The 19,748-nt window shown below is 34.7% G+C and overlaps 6 protein-coding genes and 1 pseudogene across 7 annotated transcripts, besides 8 other annotated features; 2 read left to right on the top strand and 5 right to left on the bottom strand.

Moving 5' to 3' along the window:
- Positions 1 to 13,202: part of a mobile genetic element that runs on past the window's edge.
- Positions 1,371 to 1,691, bottom strand: TVAGG3_0554880 (organellar and viral DNA polymerase type B; the record flags this gene model as incomplete). The annotated part of the gene is made up of 1 exon (XM_051238282.1): positions 1,371 to 1,691. One exon carries the CDS (start codon positions 1,689 to 1,691, stop codon positions 1,371 to 1,373), a length of 321 nt encoding a protein of 106 aa, XP_051096106.1.
- Positions 1,878 to 1,986: a mobile genetic element.
- Positions 2,128 to 2,236: a mobile genetic element.
- Positions 2,378 to 2,484: a mobile genetic element.
- Positions 2,626 to 2,734: a mobile genetic element.
- Positions 2,855 to 2,916: a mobile genetic element.
- Positions 3,192 to 3,517, bottom strand: TVAGG3_0554820 (organellar and viral DNA polymerase type B; the record flags this gene model as incomplete). The annotated part of the gene is made up of 1 exon (XM_051238281.1): positions 3,192 to 3,517. A coding segment is annotated over one exon (326 nt), but the record flags the coding sequence as incomplete, so codon positions are not given.
- On the bottom strand, positions 3,756 to 4,178 carry TVAGG3_0554810 (integrase core domain containing protein family; the record flags this gene model as incomplete). Its single annotated transcript, XM_051238280.1, has 1 exon — positions 3,756 to 4,178. A coding segment is annotated over one exon (423 nt), but the record flags the coding sequence as incomplete, so codon positions are not given.
- TVAGG3_0554800 (organellar and viral DNA polymerase type B) lies at positions 7,260 to 7,926 on the bottom strand (the record flags this gene model as incomplete). The annotated part of the gene is made up of 1 exon (XM_051238279.1): positions 7,260 to 7,926. A coding segment is annotated over one exon (667 nt), but the record flags the coding sequence as incomplete, so codon positions are not given.
- On the top strand, positions 8,157 to 8,720 carry TVAGG3_0554790 (uncharacterized protein; the record flags this gene model as incomplete). The annotated part of the gene is made up of 1 exon (XM_051238278.1): positions 8,157 to 8,720. The coding sequence occupies one exon, from the start codon at positions 8,157 to 8,159 to the stop codon at positions 8,718 to 8,720; it is 564 nt and encodes a 187-aa protein (XP_051096102.1).
- Positions 8,947 to 9,561, bottom strand: TVAGG3_0554780 (uncharacterized protein; the record flags this gene model as incomplete). The annotated part of the gene is made up of 1 exon (XM_051238277.1): positions 8,947 to 9,561. The coding sequence occupies one exon, from the start codon at positions 9,559 to 9,561 to the stop codon at positions 8,947 to 8,949; it is 615 nt and encodes a 204-aa protein (XP_051096101.1).
- On the top strand, positions 10,839 to 11,771 carry TVAGG3_0554770 (annotated as a pseudogene). Its single transcript has one exon. A coding segment is annotated over exon 1 (933 nt).
- Positions 13,203 to 13,278: 76 nt separating the features above from the next.
- Positions 13,279 to 18,216: a mobile genetic element.
- Positions 18,217 to 19,748: part of a mobile genetic element that runs on past the window's edge.

Genomic DNA, 19,748 nt, shown 5'->3' with positions numbered 1-19,748 from the left:
AATGACTTCATCTTTTGCTTGAAGTTTCTTTTCCATCTCTCCACGTTCTTGTCTTTATGATATTCAAGCTAACATCTGAAAATATCAAGCATAACGAGGAGAAGCCCACATTGCAACTGCATTTACTAAAAGTCTATGAACATAATAACCTTTCAAACCAGGAGCCAAATTCTTGCGATTTTCGTACGGAATCTCTTCCTCGGTTTTCCGAGGGAAGCAATCATATGAGGAAATTCTTCTAAAAGTTCTTTTGCCTGTTGGTTTTCAAACCAATGATATGCTTGCTTTGTAGAACGAAGAGCATTCATTATACTTTGCATTTGGTACATATCGTCTTTGACCGAACGAATGAGACGGAGTTGTTTGTTAAACTGTATGTACTCGTATTCTTCATTTATGGCTTCATGAACGATAGCAGTTGTTGTGTTCTCTGTTGTTGACATATCTGTCCTTACATACAAAATAAAAAAATAAATAAAATAAAACTAACTTTATTTTTCTGTGTTAAAGAAATGTTAAAAATTCAGGGTTACATATGTGAAAAGAAGTCACGAACAAATGAAGGTCATAAGATTCAGCACATAATTCTGAATTGAATGGTGTGTCATACATGTCAAGCCGTCAAGAATTGAAGGAGATACGAGGCTATAAAGATTTTGGATATTTTCTGACACACACCCTGAGGGAAAAGTGACAAAACACGACGATAGAAAAAAGTGACAAAATTGAGAGAAAGTTGTTCCCCGACCAAAATGCAATCATGTTGAAAAAGTGACATTTGTAAAGTTAGACGATAGGATTTCCTGAAAAAGTGCAAGACTTGTTCTGAATCAGGACAAGATTTGTCTTGAAAAAATACAAGACTTGTTCTGAAAAAATACAAGACTTGTTCTGAAAAAATACAAGACTTGTCTTGAATCAGGACAATTGTTCAAATTTGAGAACTTTACAAGAAAAACTGACTAAAAAGTGCAAGACTTGTTCTGAATCAGGACAAGATTTGTCTTGAAAAAATACAAGACTTGTTCTGAAAAAATACAAGACTTGTTCTGAAAAAATACAAGACTTGTCTTGAATCAGGACAAAACTTTACAAAATGTAAACTTTACATAACCGTTTCTATCGTACATGATATTTAGTTGACATTGTAAACTATCTTCATGTAAAGTATGGCGGTTTGAAACCGTCGGGAACCTTCACTTTTTTGACGAACTTTCCGCAGCAATTTTTAAAATTTGTGAAAACTCAACGGTTTGACACGTGCCATATGTCATTTTACTCAGAATTTTGTGCTGAATTCAGCAAAAATAATGTTTATGTTAGCATGTTAGATCTAACACGTTTTCTAACCTCTTTTCTAACATAACTATTTACAAGCGTTTTACATGGTATATGTTGCGATGGTTCATGACTTTAAACAGTTTTGTAGCTTCTATTTCTTCTTTTAGTACATCGAATGTTTTAACAATGCCGAAGGTTTCTTTATATTTCTTCTTGACGTCAGATAGAAGGAAATCGTCAGCAGTTGGATAATTTTTGTTCAGAAATGCTAACATGTCCATTTTATCTTCTGCTGGCTTTTCTACTTCTTTCTTTAAATCTGCATAGTCGTTTCTCATTCTTTCTATCTCTTTGACGGAGTAGTTATATTTCCTCATCGCTGCCTTACATTTTGAACATTGCGGGTTCATTTTTGCGTTATACATTGAAATTCTTATATACGAAAAAAAGAGATCTGACATTGTGTCAGATCTCAGTAAAAGTGACATTTACATGTCAAAAAAATAGAATGAGTTTAAGTAATTAAAATTGAGGGTGAGAGTAGTATTGTATGAAATAATATCTCTCACCCTCCAATTCATCCTATGGCGCCGAAAAAATTTTGGTGAAATGCGACCACATTTCACCAAAATTTCTCGGCGCCATATAGAGAACTAGAGCCTGTGAGGTACTGATACTATCCATGTACCTCGCAGGCTCTAGTTCCAAGCCAAAATGGCTAAAAATTGCCCGCAATTGTTCACATTGCGGGCAATTTTTAGCCATTTTGGCTGGGAATTGGAGGGTGAGAGTAGTATTGTATGAAATAATATCTCTCACCCTCCAATTCATCCTATGGCGCCGAAAAAATTTTGGTGAAATGCGACCACATTTCACCAAAATTTCTCGGCGCCATATAGAGAACTAGAGCCTGTGAGGTACTGATACTATCCATGTACCTCGCAGGCTCTAGTTCCAAGCCAAAATGGCTAAAAATTGCCCGCAATTGTTCACATTGCGGGCAATTTTTAGCCATTTTGGCTGGGAATTGGAGGGTGAGAGTAGTATTGTATGAAATAATATCTCTCACCCTCCAATTCATCCTATGGCGCCGAAAAAATTTTGGTGAAATGCGACCACATTTCACCAAAATTTCTCCGCCATATAGAGAACTAGAGCCTGTGAGGTACTGATACTATCCATGTACCTCGCAGGCTCTAGTTCCAAGCCAAAATGGCTAAAAATTGCCCGCAATTGTTCACATTGCGGGCAATTTTTAGCCATTTTGGCTGGGAATTGGAGGGTGAGAGTAGTATTGTATGAAATAATATCTCTCACCCTCCAATTCATCCTATGGCGCCGAAAAAATTTTGGTGAAATGCGACCACATTTCACCAAAATTTCTCGGCGCCATATAGAGAACTAGAGCCTGTGAGGTACTGATACTATCCATGTACCTCGCAGGCTCTAGTTCCAAGCCAAAATGGCTAAAAATTGCCCGCAATTGTTCACATTCCCATCTTTTGTTGGTAAGACGAAGAATATGAAATAAATTATGAAGAAGATAATGATGAATAAAATATCACTTTTTATATTTTTGACACGTAAAGTTGTCACTTTTCTGTCAAACTGTTTTTATCGTTTTCGTATATAACAAAATTTGACCTGCTAAAACAACTAAGGCGTCAATTGCTCTCTTCATCTCAAACATAGCGGGTCTTAGTTGTTCGTTCCATACTTTGCCTCTTCTATCTTTATCTCTTATTTCCCAAACACATTCAGCAACTAATGAAACAAAGTTATCGTAGGTCTTAAATTCTTCAGATTTATATATGTCAGAAACATTCTTATAAACCATGTCGCAATCTTTGTCCATAACTTTATGGTTGCAATGAAAACCAAGGAATTCATAATTTACTTTACGTATGAACTTCTTTATTTCTACTGAGTCAGTTGTTTTGACTTCAATTTCGTCGAATTCAGGAATAGTTAGTTTTTGTTGTTGGATTTCAGGCAATTTGGGTAAATGGTCAATAATGTCCTGCATTTCATAAAGATACTGTTCATTTGTTTCATCTTTCGCACTACAGTCTAAATTACTTGTTAAAAGTTCTTGCTTTATCTTCTGGATTTTTGTTTCGAAAGTATATGAAGAAGGAATGAAGCTTTTCATCTCTACTAACATAGATGTTGGATTCATGACTAACGAGTTTGGTGCTGTAGTTTGAATTGTTGTTGTGCCGATTGTTGAAATCATATCTTTACATACAAGATAAAAATTTTTCTTAGAAAAAATTAGCGTTATTTTTCTTTCATAAGGAAATGTCAAAAATTCATGATTTTCGAGAGTTTTAGACCATGTTAGAAAAGTGGTTAGAAAACGTGTTAGATCTAACATTCTAACATAAACATTATTTTTTGGTGTAAATAAATGGTACCATTAATGATATCATGACTGTTCTCATTCATGTCTGATTTACATCTAATGAAAAAGTTTAGAAGAATTTTCTTATTCTTTCTGGCATATTTTTGTCTTTCCAGTACTCCCGCTCTAATGGTCCCAGATGTGTTGGCTTTGACTCTCTCAAGTTCTTAGATGGTATAACATCTTCAACACCTCCTTCATATCTTACTTTATAAGTGTCATCGTTTATGTTGTAGCCAAGTATTTCAATAACCACTCCTCGCTTTGCTTCGTCAATGGTTTCAGCAAGTTTGCCATTACTACTTTCAACTAATTTATGACGAGGATAAAATGCTATGGAGTCGTCAGCAGCTTTTATAAGATATCCATTACCTTGTGTAGAGTCTACGATATAATAGTTTCTACTTAACCTTAAACGTTTCTTTGTCAACGGTTTGTCGTCAAGAACTACACGAACTTTTGTACCAGGAATGAGGGTAAATTGTGTTGAATTTCTGATATTTTGTGTTTGGCTTCGTTTCTTTTGTATATACTTTTCTTCTTGTTGTTGTGTCATTGAATTTGGTGTATGTCCTGTTGTAGAATGTGTTGAGGAATTATATACTTCGAGAAAATGTTTCATTGTTTCTTCGGTAAAGTCTCGCTCTTGATTTAAATCTCTGAGCGTTCTTATGAAGCGGTTTATGATGCCGAGTATGTTATGGTTATGGTCTTCAGTAGTGTAGTGAGTTATGTTATGCTTAATGAGAAATTCTGTGATTTCATTGCTGAGGTATGCACTGTCTTGGTCTGATGTTAATGAAGTTGGATGATGTTCTGCCACAAACTTTTGTAAAACTCTTAACACTTCACGAGTTCCTTTATTTTTCATTGGATATGCATATGCTTTACGAGTGTTAACATTTATGAAGATGAGGAATGGTTTATGTCCTCCTTTTCTGCTTTGAATGAGAGTGTCAAATTGGTATGCGTCAGGAGTGTTGGAGTAAATTGGTAAAAAGTAGTCGTAAGGGTTTATTTTTGTTTGATGTACAACATTTTTGTCAAAGAACCTTTTCACTTCAGCTCTGTTAGTAAATCCCCAACTCTTTGCAGCTTCATTGAATTCTTAAATGACCTCCATGGATGTTGTTCGAATACTTCTTTCAAGCTCATTTATGTAAAGTTAAAGATTTTAACCAACTCGTATCCAAGCGTGCATTGTTATATAAGGAGGCATATAATCTTTTCCATTACCTGCTGGGTCTGTAATACCAGCTACAACATGCGTATGATTTCCTGCAGTTCCACAGAAAATACCTGTGCTAACATCTTTGGGGTCATCTGAGATATCATATCTGTTCATTCCCTGTCTATTCGAACCCGCTGCAAGATTTATAACCTCTTTTTGTTATTGAATGTGAATGGTTTCCTTCCACAGATGTTCTTCCACTGAACCTATGCATATGTGAAGGAAGGTTTTCAATACCTATTTTCTTTGAACCTCCCATCTTCATTGACTGCGTATTAGTGTAGAATGGAAAACTGTCAACTATTTCATACCATCTACCACCAAATAAAGTGTTTGGATTTATTGGATTCATAGACGTATAAACAGCTCCTATAGGATATATTAAATCATATATGCTCATAACTCTATAAACATATTCTAAAGAACTTATGTCATTAAATACCATTTGGAATGTATCTCCCGGATGAAATGTTGCATTTGTTCCACTTTTATAATGTAATGTTAGTTCAATAGAATTATCCAAGAAAAATTCAAAAGTATCTGGTTGAAGACCTCTAACAAATTCAAATGGAGTTGCTGGTTCACCATTTATAATTTCTGTTGTAAATGTCATTGTATCTGGTTTCGAAAATTTCTTTGTTAGTTCTGCATCCACATAAGTTTTATCTGCTTTCTTATCTAACATTGTTGGTAGTTCATATGCTTCAAAGTTTCTGGCATGACTTTCAATGTTCCTGCAACTCTTATCTAAACTGTTAAGAGTATCTTTTACGCTTGTACTTGGATTTTCTAATGGTGCACTTGAACCAAGGTCAAAGTTCAATATTATGTCGTCTGCTCTAACAGTAGTGAAGGATTTATGTGTATGGTTCTTGTCAGCTTTACTGTCTAATGTAGCTTGAAGTTCATTTATATCGGAGATGTTGTGTTTATGAGATTTCAAAACTTTGTTCATTGCTTCGAGTTCAACTTTGTCAGCTTTACTTTTAATAGCATCTTCAAACGTTATTTTTGCCTTAACTCTCAAAGTAAATCTTGGTTCAACTAATACACCGTTAACATTGAAAGTAGAGGCATAAATTTCACCGGTATAACCAAATGCTTCTGGTGCTTTAGCTACATCATACTGTACAGTACAGCTTATGTCATAACCTTTAGCACGAATGTATTTATATCTTCTTTCATTAACATTTTTTGTCTTCGCTTCATCACTTCGTGTTAAATATCCATGGTAGTCCGTTATAATCTGTTCGTCTGAAGTTATATAATGAACATGGTTCTTGTCCGCTTTACTATTTAATGTAGCTTGAAGTTCATTTATATCGGAGATATTGTGTTTATGAGATTTCAAAACTTTGTTCATTGCGTCAAGTTCATTTTTGTCCGCTTTACTATTTAATGTAGCTTGAAGTTCATTTATATCGGAGATATTGTGTTTATGTTCTTTATCTGCTTTTTCGGCTAATTTCTCTTCTATCTCATTTATTTCAAGTTCATGCCTACCACCACCTCCCGAAGAAGTATTTTTCTTCAGCTCTTGAAGAACGTCCACTTCGCCATCTTTGGTGTCAATAATGAGACTTTGTGTTAAAACCTTTCCTGTCTTAATGGATGTTTGTAAAACTTCTTCTTCACCGTGTTCGGGGTCATGGTCGTCATCATATCTTGTGAAATCAGAGATGTTGTCATACATTAAGCATATCTGTCTCAAAAGTTCTGCTATTTGAAACTGGAACGAAAGATATACAGAACTTTCATCATCTCCTAAAGTCAAGTCTGCTTTCTTAAGTATTTCTTGAATGTATGCAATGAGAACAGAGTACCTTGGAAAATATTCGAACAATATTTCATTAGCTGTTGGTTTTGGTGGTTCTTCTGGAGTTTCTGTTGTTTCAGTTCCTTCTGTTGGAGTTTCTGCATCTCTTGACTTCAATGCTCTTGCTCTCAAAGACCTAAATGTTAGAGCACCGGGTTTTACAAAGGACTTTATAAATGCTTTAATAGTTCCTGGTAAGTTATTGTTAGCATTAAGTAAGTTCCTTATGCTTCCATCATGTACGTCCATAGCACTATGTAAAAAATCTATACTTTTCTTGTAGTCAGCAATAGACTGACTGTGATTTTTTAAAGATTTGTCAATACCTTTAAGCCAATCTTCATGCATGTCTGATACTGAGCCAAGAATATCATTTGCTTCCTTTAGTGTATTTTGTGCTTGTCGTAAAGTATCCAATCCCGTACGTGCATTGTTTGCTATACGTCTTACAGTATCTATTTGACTCCTTGTTTCTTGCATCCAACCAGATAAAGTTTTAATAGTATCCGAACCATTTGAAATGAAGTTCAAAGCATTTTTAACGTCATTTAAAACTTCTTCACCAAGTACTGCCCATATCTTTCCGATTTGGTATTGAAGAACTCCATATGAAGCAGCTGTTAAACCAGTATTTATAAGGTCCCATATCCATGATTTAGCAGTTTTTCCATCCTTTCCATCCTTTCCATCCAAACCGTTTTCGCCTTGAGGTCCTTGTATTCCTTGTATTCCTTGTATTCCTTGTGGTCCTTGAGGTCCGGTGTCACCCTTCTCTCCTTTCAGTTCATCTTTATGTTCGTTATAATATTCTAATGTCATAAGGTGTACATCATTACTGCTACCAGCAACGCCGAGAATTTGTTTCTCATTCATGACTAAATTCTTTAGGCATTTAATGTTGTCGTCAAATCGAAAGCTCTTTAACAATTCAATGAGAACATTCAGTACTTTCACTAATGAGGCATCTACTGTAGAATTTATATATTGCACCGTTCCATCATTTATGATAGGAACCTTGCTTGTTGTAATGAATGGGTCATAAGTGTTAAAAGTATCGAAATCAATGACTTTTTTAGTTTTTCCATCGTCAATGACTAAATCATTGCCTTCAATGGTTAAAGTTGAGTTTTCGTTTACTAGTTCATGTGCTCTTCTTGCTTCATTTGTTTCATACGCATATGCAGCAATAGTCATATTTTAATGAGAATAAAATGTTGTTCTATTTGCAAAGTACAGACCCAAACGAATACGGAATAGTAAAGCTACAAACAAACTTAGGTCTTCAGAATGAAGCACTTGCTTTCAGAGTTGTTGACTTCAATACTATCGCAACTTTTGTCATAACAGATGAAACAGATTTCATGGAGTTTGAAATAGATGGAAAGAAGCATGAAATAAGATTTCACAATAATGTAGAATATAAGATGGAAACATTAGCTGGAGTGTTAAATGCGCTCATAAATACTACAATAAACAAGGAGAACGAAGAAAACTTAATGAATGTTAAACTTATTGCAGGAGTTTTGAAGTTCAGTTATGCGAAGGAGTTTAAGATAACACGAATGAGTCATAGAGTTCAATTGCTTCTGGGAGCATACCATATGACATTTCCTTTGAAAAGTGTTGACAAAACGATTGAGATGAAATCTGTTCCATACGTATGTTATGGTAATTGTTTGTACATTGAGTCTAAAATAGCTAATGTCACAGGCATTTCAGGAGTTAATAGTAAAGGTTCAGTAGAATATAAGTCTTTCTGTTATGCAGTCAATTCAATGTTCATTCCAAACGTTCCTGTCATAGCAACTCATTTAGGTAAATGGATTCGCATTAGTCCTCATAATTTGAAAGACATGCAATTCAGACTTGTTGACTTTCAAGGCGAGCCTGTAGAACTGAAGGCACCAGTGCGAATGACTGTTGAAGTTGACTTTTTAGAAAATATTAAATGCAACAGCTTACAAGAGAACTCAGAGCTAAAAATATAAAGTATGAATGTTATGTATTAGGTCATGAACTTTGGTTGTTGCTGTTTGATGAAACAAATGAATTAGTTATGTCAGTCAAGAGAACAGAAAAAGGCGTCAAAGGCGCCGAGCGCAAAGCGCTATATTGTGTTAGTGAAAACTGCACCAAGTCAATAAGATTAGGTTTGCATTATGAAGATGAGTTCGATACTGTTGAAGAAGTTTTGGATAGATATTACAAATTGCTTTAATTTACTAAAACATATTTCAAACAAAGTTTATATTCTGTTGAAAGTTTTGTATATTCATTCGAATATTTATACTTAAACTCAACTCCTGTAGTTCCTGGTGTTTCAATGATGCGGATGTTACCTATTTTCATGAATGGTGGCGTTTGACCACAGCATTCGATTTCAGGGTCGAGATAGTCAATGACACATTGTTTCCCTGTTATTCGTGATATAACATTTTCAAGGTCCTCCTTTGTTAGAATTATTTGGTTCTTGCTTATAAGATTTGTCAAAAGCTTCTTATCGTCTTTGAGTAAAATTGTTTGGTATAACTGAAGAAGGTAATGGTCTACGTTATCTGAAGGATTTGTTTGAACATTTGTGTAAGGGTTGTCGTTGGCTTCTCTTGAAAGAATTTGGTCCAGTGGTGGATACTCTAACTTAACATCTGATGTAGCGTTAGCGTTTGAAGCTGTGTTTAAATTCACGGATTTCAGTTCTGGTTCTTTTTCTTTCAAACACTCTGAACTATAGTTCTTTATGACAATATTGTTTGTCGTTCGTGAGTCAACATTTGATGTTGGTTCAATTGGAACATTAACGGCACCAGCTAAGATGGATTTGCTTCTCATTTCATATAGAATAAAAACCTTTTATATGTATGAAATGAACAATATACTCGACAAGGGTTTGAATGTAAAGCTAACGAATGAAAATATTGTTGAATTCACTGAGACAGGTGCTGTGTATAAAGATGTAGAACTACTGAACAAAAGAGCTAAGGGAAGAAGCAGGAACATGAACAAAGGGTGGAAGCCTATAAAAATTTATGTCAATGATGGCTCAGGAGGTTCAAACATAAAGTATGCAGAAAGTTATAGAGTTTATGCTCTCAAAGGTGAAAAGCCTTCATTTAAGAACAGCTATTCTAACGCATATCCTCAAAAGCTAACGGATGGGGAAGTGGATGATATGAATGACAGCAAAAATATTAACAGAAATGGCGACAGAGATGCATGGAATTTGTTTACCATCAGTCAATTGAAGGTTAAACTTTAAAAACAATGTTGGTCGTTCCCATGGAATATTTTTGACTTTAATGGTATTAGTCATGATATGAATCTCAAGGTATGAACGAGGAGAGATGAGAGACTTATATGCTTCCCAAATTTCTTCAAAAGGTAATGTTATACCTGACTGTTTCCAAATGAGTTCAATATCATAACGTGAGAAACCTTGAAAGATAACGAAGTCAGTTATGAGACGTTTTATGTTTAAAGCTAAAAACCTCCATGTTTGCATAAGTATTGCTACAGTTAAGTGGTAATGTCTGACTTTAGTAATGATATTAGCTAATGGTGAGTCTGGTTTTGACACTAAACCTTTACCAGCGAAGTCGTCGCAAACGAGCAGAGTGTTTGAAGGATATTTTTTGAAGGGGTATTTTGAAAGTTTTGATAGAATGTAGTTTGTCAGTCGTTTCATATCGTAAACTCCTGAGTACTGACGTAAGTGGTGTTTGTCAATAATTCTTTCCATCTCCTCAGAAGTCTTTTGCATTCCTGACTGTATAAATTCAACGATGGCATAATATTTCCTCTTACGTCGAATGTAACGTTGAAGAAATTCAATGAGTTCACTGTCTGGAACTTTAACGACAGAGGCTTGAACTTTTGACATAAATGTTTTCGCTGTTGAGTCCATAGAGTCTGAAGTTGCTGATATAATGATTTGGTCATAATATGAGTCATTTCCTAAACGTTCTGTTATGAGTATATGACGAATTAAATTAAATGTCTTACCTGAACCCATCTTTCCACAATAGAAATAAACGCCATTTGAACAGAACTCATAGTCCTTACTGAAAGGAAGAATGAGAGAAGAGTTAAGTTTGTCTGTAGTTTCATTCATGTCTTCATCTACGTCATGTATTAAATGCTTCATTTTATCTCCATTAAAAATGCAAGTCAGAAATATTCAGAACATAGCACCGAGTCTAACTGACAAGAGTATAAAGATATACTATGAACACGTTATGATGAAACCTACCAAAATTCAAGAAAGTCAGTATACTTATGAATATCCAAGGCACTGGGTAGAGTATGTAGGAGGTGAGAAAGCTATTGAAATCAGACAGGTTCGAAGTATTCCAGCAGGAAGAACAATATTATTGAAGAACTTTAATGTTTTGAGATATAATGATGAAACAAAGAAGCAAGATAGTTTTCCTGTTGCTGTGTATGTGAACTAGATACAGGAGATGACATGAAAGTTTTTAACACAAAGCTTCAAACGGTAGTGAGAGAACAACTGACTGCGGAAGGACATCCATTACCTTCAGAAGTTAGCATAGCATATATATTTTGAAACAAACTCAATAGATTTTAAAGTCATCTCTGCAAAGAAGTCAGGTTTTACATTTAATGAAGCAGATGTATATTCGAATGAAAACTTCAAAGCTATTGCATGGTTAGATAATGACGATTGCTTTAAGAAAATATTTAAATTCAGTGACTCAAAGATGTCAATAGATGACCTTCGTGGAATGTTACCATCGACGTTTACAGTTGAAGGTTCAGCAGGATTGCTTACAAGATTGTCAATTGGTGGTATTTGGTCTCGTGAGAACATTGTTATAAAATCCAGTATAAGTGAATTTGCTGAAGAATCTATATTATGTCTTTCAAACTACATGTATTCGCCACCGAAGCATTATAGTATAACAAACTTTGTCAGTAAGTTTAACATAAGACTTGTCGAACCTTCTTCAATGAAAGATGTTGTGCTACCTAAAGATGGAAAGGATGGACTCATTATTGAGATGATTTTAATAGCATATTAAATGAGCTTGTTCTTGAAGGTCATTCATGATGAAATAACTGTTGTAGAAGATGTTAGCAATTGTTCAGACATTTTGAAGCGAATAGATGATATAAGAAAGAAGTTTATGAAGCCGCAACGCGGCGAGGACGAAGTCCATGAGAATGTTTATGTTTCATTGACTTTCTCCAGTAACGAGAACTTTTATGAGATAATATTGAAGAGAGATGATTTTAATATGGTGTAAATGGTAGCTTGGGCAGCTTTAGGCGCAATGGGAACAAAAGCATTAGCATTTGGAGCAAAAGCACTTGGAGCTTATGACGCAGTAAATAAAATGAGTGGAGGAAGAGTTTCGAAGACATTAGATGCAAATAAAGGAAAGATTGGAGGCTGGGTTGCAAAGAAGTTAAGATTAAATAAAATAGGACTCATAAATAAAGCATCCAATTTGGTTGCGACTGAGTCAGAAAATGCTTTAGGAAAGGACGATGAGTTTGCAAAACACGCAAAAGACTTTAATGACCAGATGAAAGGTGAAACAATGCATTTAAATAGAGTCGATGGAACTCTTCCTCCACCAGTAGTTCTTCCGTATGGTCCCTATGGAATGTATGGGGAATGTATGGAAACCCTTACGAAAAACCATTTGACCCATTGACTGGTGGAAGTAACTGGTATCATTACGGACGAAGAAGAAATACAGTTAAGCTGGAGATCAGACGTGAAGAAAGCAACTAAAAAAGAAACAAGGAGAGAGTTATAAAGCAATGAATTCAACGGTAGAAAAAGAGGTTAGAAAACGTGTTAGATCTAACATTCTAACATAAACATTTTTTTGTGCTATGTTTTCATACGTGTGAGGGTGGTGATATCATTAATTTTTAAGTTTATTTGGATGTAATTTTAAGTTTATTTTATATAAAATGACGAAAACTATTGAGATAAACAAACTACACGGTCATGAGTTCAAGAATTTGTTCTTCGTTCCTCGTGAAAAATACATTCTATCAGATACGAGGGAGAAAGGGTAAAGTTGTTTGAGCGTTTATGAAGGAATGAAGAATGGAAAGTTATACAAGCATACGATACAAAACGGTAAACGTGTTTCATTAGCTTTGTCCAAAACTTACTAACATTATTCTTGACAGTGATTTTGACCTATATGAAGAAGAAAGTGAGTCAGAAGATTATGAGGCTGTTATTGAAGCACAGCAATGGGAGGAGTTGCAATACTTTTGTAAGTGAGAACGTTTATTTTTACATTAATGAAGTCGTTTGTGAAAACGTTAGTGAAGTGAAGTGGTTGGCGGCTTTGTAAATATTTAATGTTAAGTTAGTGTTGATCGTTGTGTTGTAAAATATACGTTAACGGTTTTGTAAAAGTGTCAAATTCACAAGTATGTGGTAAAGTGAAACGCAGTGCCTCCGTACACAACATAGGTATCTAACTGCAAATGCTTTTCGTTAGCTTGAAAATAGTTTTATCTGAACCATCCAAACCTTCGAACTTCACTATATGGTTGTATTCTTATAGCATATCTTTATAGCATCTTTGTCATCTACTATGGTTATTTTGACTCAATAGGAGATAGAATAGTTTGCCATAAATGCTGTTCAAGAATGAGTTTTATAATTTTGTAAGGGGTTTTCTTCTTCTTATATCTTTAACCTTAACTCAAACAACTTCTTTACTTCATCTCTTATTCTCATATCTCTGTTTCCATCGTAATAGTATCCTTGCAACACTTCACATTTGACACCTTGATATTTATGAGGTCTTGTAATGTTATATGGTCAACATACATGAGACAGCAAGTGTTTGAACTTCTTGGAACGTTAAGTTCTGGATTTAGTTCAGGGTCGCAAACTATTAAATAAAGTGTCTGGGTATACCAATCTCTGTTATCTTAATGAGAACAAAAAAGCCGGATATAAACTTTCACCAATGGGTTCCTTTGGTCGTCATCGAATAAATGTCTCATGAGATACTCTGTGCTTAACATTTCTTCCTTCAATACTTTTGGAATACCTTCTAAAGTATAAAGTCTTGCTATAGCTGAAGGATATAATGAAACAGTGTCGAAGTCAGCATGAGTTTCTTTTGCTCTTTTGTTTCATGTTATCTGACAACATACATCTTCCACCTTGAATGCATCTCGAAATAAATTCTCTTGGTTTATTGAGAGGTCATAAAGATTTCCATTCGGAAGTATACTCTGTTCTCAAACAATTTTGTTAGCAATAAACAAATACTAACGTAGTCATAACGTTTAAATCAAAACTCTTTCAATAAGTCATGCGGAACTTTACAAAACCTTCTCTTAAAATTCTTACATCTTGTTTGCAGTAAAACGTGCTATATTTTTCTAAGTCGATGGTTTTCATCTATTCTGCAACCTTTGAATGGAATCTATGTTCTTCATAAATGTATCTGCATCATGGATAAACTTACATGCTCAGAAATGACACCAGTTCTGTTTCATTTGCTAACAAAACACTGCTGTAGTAAGTTATATGGAAATACTTCTTCGGTCCTGTTTGTAAGTTAAACATAGCAGGAATAGTTTAAGCTTCTTATTTATAACACTGTAAGAGTCTTTTATAATATTGCCCTTCCTTTATATAAACAGTTATTTGCATTGTTCGTGAACCTTTAATGATGGGAGTTCCTTTCACTTCTGTCATGTGTCTTTAAGATGAAGTTTATGTCATAACTTGAGGTTATGGAAATATATTAAACTCTTGTCAGGAAGTCTTTCCAAAAATCTGTTGCACAGTTTTGACCCCAAATACTTCAATACTGAACCATCTTCACTGTCATAACAGATGTTAAAAGTTTATGAAGCCATCCGTACTACACTCAAAGTCACAAAGAAAACGTGCTCAGGTATGAACTTACATTTAGCTTTATTTACTTCTTTTGACTCTGGCTTTCTTTTCAGTTGTACACAATACTTTGGAGCATATGTCAAAATCTTAAATGGTGCAAGGTTCTGTTTATATAAGTCAGTCGTATATGTGAAAAGTTCTCCATAGAAATAGGTTCAAAATATTTGCACTCCCACAATGTTTTTCATAACATCCCATAGCGGTGTATTCTATCCATTGCGAACTACATATTTATCTTCTCTCTTTGTATATATTTTTCATCTGTTTTTCAATGTTCATTCCACCACACTCCTTCAAGAATTTCCTATATAGTTTCGAATGAAATAGTGTTGTCATTGGAAGTCTTTCATTTAGCATGTAGTGGTCTTCAACAAGAAGTAAGTCAATAGTTCAACAGTTTCACATTCTTTTGTATGTATCTCTTTATTTCATTATGTCTTGAGTCATTGAAGTAACCAATGGTAAATTAAATGCTATACCTGTTCGTCAGAAATTCTTTGTACTTTACTTTGAGGAAAAGTCTCTAACACGAATGACTTTCTCATGTGGTCAATAGTTTCTTCATATTTACATCCAGCCTGAATGCAAGCATAAACGAAGCAGTTATCTTCTGTCATAAGTGTTGCAGTTCTTTTGTTCAGTTCATTGAAGATTTGGTAAGCGTTCAAGATTTATAGGTAATGTGCAAAGATACTTCAGAACTGACCGCTTCTCATTCTTATAAAACTTCTTTTTCACCATTATCTTTCCAAAAGCTTTCTATAAGTGCTGGGTTTCCTGTTTGCTTAAGAGCTTCCAAAATGGCTTTCTGGTCATTTGTCAGTGTGCTTTCATCTCTATATGGTCTCTTTTTTGGTTTGCCTTTCTTTACATCTGACATCGTTAAGCTTCATATTCTGTTAAATCATACATCTTTATTTCGGTAGATTCTTTATGTTTGTCAAGAAGAAGTCATAGTGCATTTCAACAATACCTGCAGCATTTGCTTCTATCTCTGATATAAAGTTCTCCTTCAAGAGCTGATGTAGTAAATGTTTCAATATTAATTGAGGTTTAACGTAGAACATTCATACTTTCCACAAGTTTATAACATACCATCCATCTCTGTTGGGAGTTTATTTTAATTTTCTCTAAGAGTTCATGAAAACCTTACCGAAATGTTTGTGTAAGTAGTCTCTGTTTGGTTCATCTAAAGCTTCGATGTTAAGTCAATGAGTCTATTGCCTGACTTCACATTCCTCTTCCTATTTTCTTCATCTTTCTTTAACCATCTCTCACCTTCTTTTGGTTTGTCGTCAATGGAAACGAATGACATTATTTAGCTTTGGCGAACTTTGTTCTATAGCACTTTTAAACATCTCTCTTCTCTGTTGTTTCAGTGTGTCATCTCTCTTTCGTGTTTCACAACGTTTGGCATTTGTTATGTCAAACATTTCTCTTCTTACTTCATGTGGTACAGCTCTTTCTTGTTTCACCAACGTTTGCATTTGTTATTCAAACATCTCTTACGAAACGTCATGTGAAAGAGCTTTACGAGTATGACGCACGATTTGCATTTGTTATGTCAAACTTTCTCTTCTTACTTCATGAGGTATTGAACGTCTATGATATAAGTCAATAGCAACGTCATTTAAAGGAAATGCTCTTGCATGGACTTCGTCCTCGCGCGTTGCGGCTTTATGAACTCATGAATTCTATTCATAAGTTATTTCACCATTATAGTCATTGAGGATGTCAGCGAGTGCCTTTTTGTTTGTTGTGTAATGCTTTGCAACATGTATATTAGCTTCTGTAAGAAGTTGGTTTTATTTCCGAGTGTTCTCTAACTTAGACAACTTCCGATACATCTATTTAGTAGGAAATAAAAAAATATTTTGAAAAAATTAGATTAGATTTTTTTAGAGTTATTTTTCAAAATAATTTAATATTTTATTTTTAATGAAACACATGCAAGATTGCAAGTTCTTTTCATACAATTGCTCTCGCTACTGGTCATCAAGAATGAGTTCAAGATAATGCTTCAAAACGTCAATGTTATCTTTAACAAGAAGTTTTGTGAAAGAATCTAAGTTTGGTCAGTATGTCAGACCATTAGCTATTGTCATTGACCGCAAAACGTTATACTTCACAAGAGTTAGCAGTAGTTTTGAAACAAAAGTTTTCTTCGTGAATGTCAAAGATACTCATTATTACTATTATAAAGAACTCCAAACATTGACTTCTTCAGTATGCTATGAATCTTTCCGAACAGAAAGAATATAAAAGAAGGGTGAAACAAGAATGTTGAAAATATTATTCTTCATCCTGAAAAACAATAACGAACAAAGATTTATTACAAAGTTCTTACTCAACAAGGTTGAAGAAGCTTCTATTGACATTGACAGAAGGAATGAAAGTTGAAGAAAGTCCCTTGACGTCATTAAGCAAAAATATATTTGAGTTAGTCTTCATATCATATTTTAGCAACAAAATTCCCGCAATGTATAAACTTTTCATACGCTTTTTCGATAAGCTTTATATACCTCAGAAATTTGCATAATCTATTAGAAGCATTTAGAGTATTGTTTAAATGGTTTGTAATGTCTTTGCTAGAAATTTTGTCAATAATGCTTTACTGTTGTTCGTGTTCCTTCTTCGTCAGAGTTTCCGAATATTCTAATACATGTTCTTCATATGAGATTAAAATTTTATAAAAAAATAAAATTAGGCTTAGATTTTTTAATTCTTCTCTTTGAAGTTATCGAAATATTCTGTTATTTTTTCCCTTCCAGTAAGTTAAAGCTCTTGCTTTGAATGTTTAAGATTGTGGCAACCCTTGATGTCCATAGTAGTGTTGAGGAAAGTTATTTTTGACAATTTCCTTTAATTTGCTCATTCGTGTCATTGAAATCGGTAAATGCTTTCACGATTAAGAACCAGTTCTGTCAGAATTTGTAATCTTAGCAACGGTCATAGAAAGCTGTTTGGTTGTTCTTCTGAGCTAATGCAACATAACCATTCTTTATCTTTTCTTCCTTCGCAACTGCTTCAGTATATTATCATATACTTATAACTCTTTTCTCTTTCTTTTGGTACTCGAACCTGGTATTTCTTTTCTGTAATGCTTTATGTTCTTTTGATCAATGACTTCATCCTTTTGCTTGAGTTTTTTTCCATCTCTCCACGTTTCTTGTCTATGGGAATTCGTCAACAAGTAACTGTAACCATGCCATGCATGTAACAGGAGAGAGCCACATTGCAACTGCATTTACAAGAAGTCTATGTACATATATCCTCTTAAATTTACTTGGCAAATTTTTACGTTTTTCGTCGGAATGCTCTTCTCTCGGGTTTTCCGAGGGGAAGCAATTCATATGAGGAAATTCTTCTAAAAGTTTGTTATGTTCTGTTGTTTTCAAACCAATGATAGCTTGCTTTGATAAAGAAGACCAAAATACTATTGCATTTGGTACATGATCATCTTTGACTGAGACGAAATGAGGAGCGTTAATCTGTTTGTTATACTGTTATGTATCGTATTCTTCATTTATTGCTTCAATGACATGAAACTGTTGTTGTTTCTCTGTTGTTGACAATATCTGTCTTTACATACAAATAAAAAAATTTTTAGAACAAAAATTACGTTATTTTCTGACTTTCACAAAAAGGACCAAAAATAAACGCTTCATTATTTCAGCAAGTCCTTCGTCAAATGTAATGTGTATATGGGCTGTATCGTATCTCATGTCACTTGCAAAACAGTTTCCTTGTACCTTTCGTGGAGCACCATACATTTCTCAAAACTTCAAGCATTCTGTTCAGCAGCTTCTCATAATCATTAACAAACACAACCTGTGGACTCTATTGGACTGTACTGTCATGTCTTCTTGAGTTATATTATATGTCCTCCTATTCTTATATCTTTTTGTGTTGGAAGTTCTGTCGGTTGCTGAACGATTAAAGAGTAAGCCTTTCACTGCACGCGTTCTGTAGTCGAATGAACCACTAATGTTATGAAGTTATATCCAACAACTGGGTCAATCCATAGGAATGCTTATTGTATATAGAACTTGTTGTCAATGAGATATGGCTGTGGTTCCATAGAATCTTACGATATCAGAGCTCAGGACTTTCTTGTCAAAATTTCTGAGTTGAAGCATTTCTAACCCAGTCGTTTGTTTTCTCTTCAGATGGAGATATAATGTTGACAAAGAATATGTTGTTGTTGAGTTCTTTGGTATTTTACGCTTTTAAATCACCGAATTCTAACCAATTTGTGTTATTGATCTATTCTTCTAACTGTTTCAAACTCAATGTTGTCTTACTGTCTATTACGATACGCAAAATAAAAAAATAAAAAGAAGAGAGTAAATGGGACGGAAGCGTGATGTGGTGTCGTATGTGTGGATAGGAAATCATGTGATGGTGGTGGGTGTGGGCTGAATTGCTGGATGGCGGTGTAAAATAATGTTTAGTTAGCATAGTTGGAAGTCTAACACGGTTTTCATATCTCCAATATTTTACAAGCGTTTTACTGGTATATGTTGCGATGGTTCATGACTTTAAACAGTTTTGGTGCGGTGTCTATTTCTATCTTTTAGTACATCTGAGATGTGATCTCGTGGAGGAGGTGTCCGTGTGTGGTGTATGTGTCGTTGGTACGTGCGAGGATGAGTAGAGGATAAGGTCTGGTGTTGCGGATCTTATTTTGTGTGTGGTGGTGTGTTGTGTGTGTGTGGATAATGTTGTGTTGCTTCTCTCTCTCTCTAGTGATGGTTGTGGAATTCATGTGTGGTGTGAGTTGTGCGTGGTGTGCATCTCTTTCTTTAATCTGCATAGTCGTTTCTCATTCTTCTTAGTCTTCTTTGACGGAATTAGTTGCTCATCGCTGCTCAGTCATTTTGAACATGCGGGTTCATTTTTGCGTGTATATAAATTTCGACCTGCCTAAAACAACTACAAGGCTTCAATGCTCTCTTCTATGTCAAATAAGAGGGAGCGGGTCTATTTGTTCGTTCCATACCTACCTCTCTAGTCTGTGATATCTGGTGCTTATCTGCCCAGTTGTGGTCAGCTGAGTGTGCGGTCGTCGTGTCTGTCTCTCTTCTGCTTCTCCCGCTCCTCTGCT

The sequence above is a fragment of the Trichomonas vaginalis genome, chromosome II, assembly GCF_026262505.1.
Source record: "Trichomonas vaginalis G3 chromosome II, whole genome shotgun sequence".
NCBI classification, from domain to species: Eukaryota; Parabasalia; order Trichomonadida; family Trichomonadidae; genus Trichomonas; species Trichomonas vaginalis.
The sequence above is the reverse complement of the archived record's forward strand: the minus strand, read 5'-3'. Positions and strand labels throughout refer to the sequence as shown.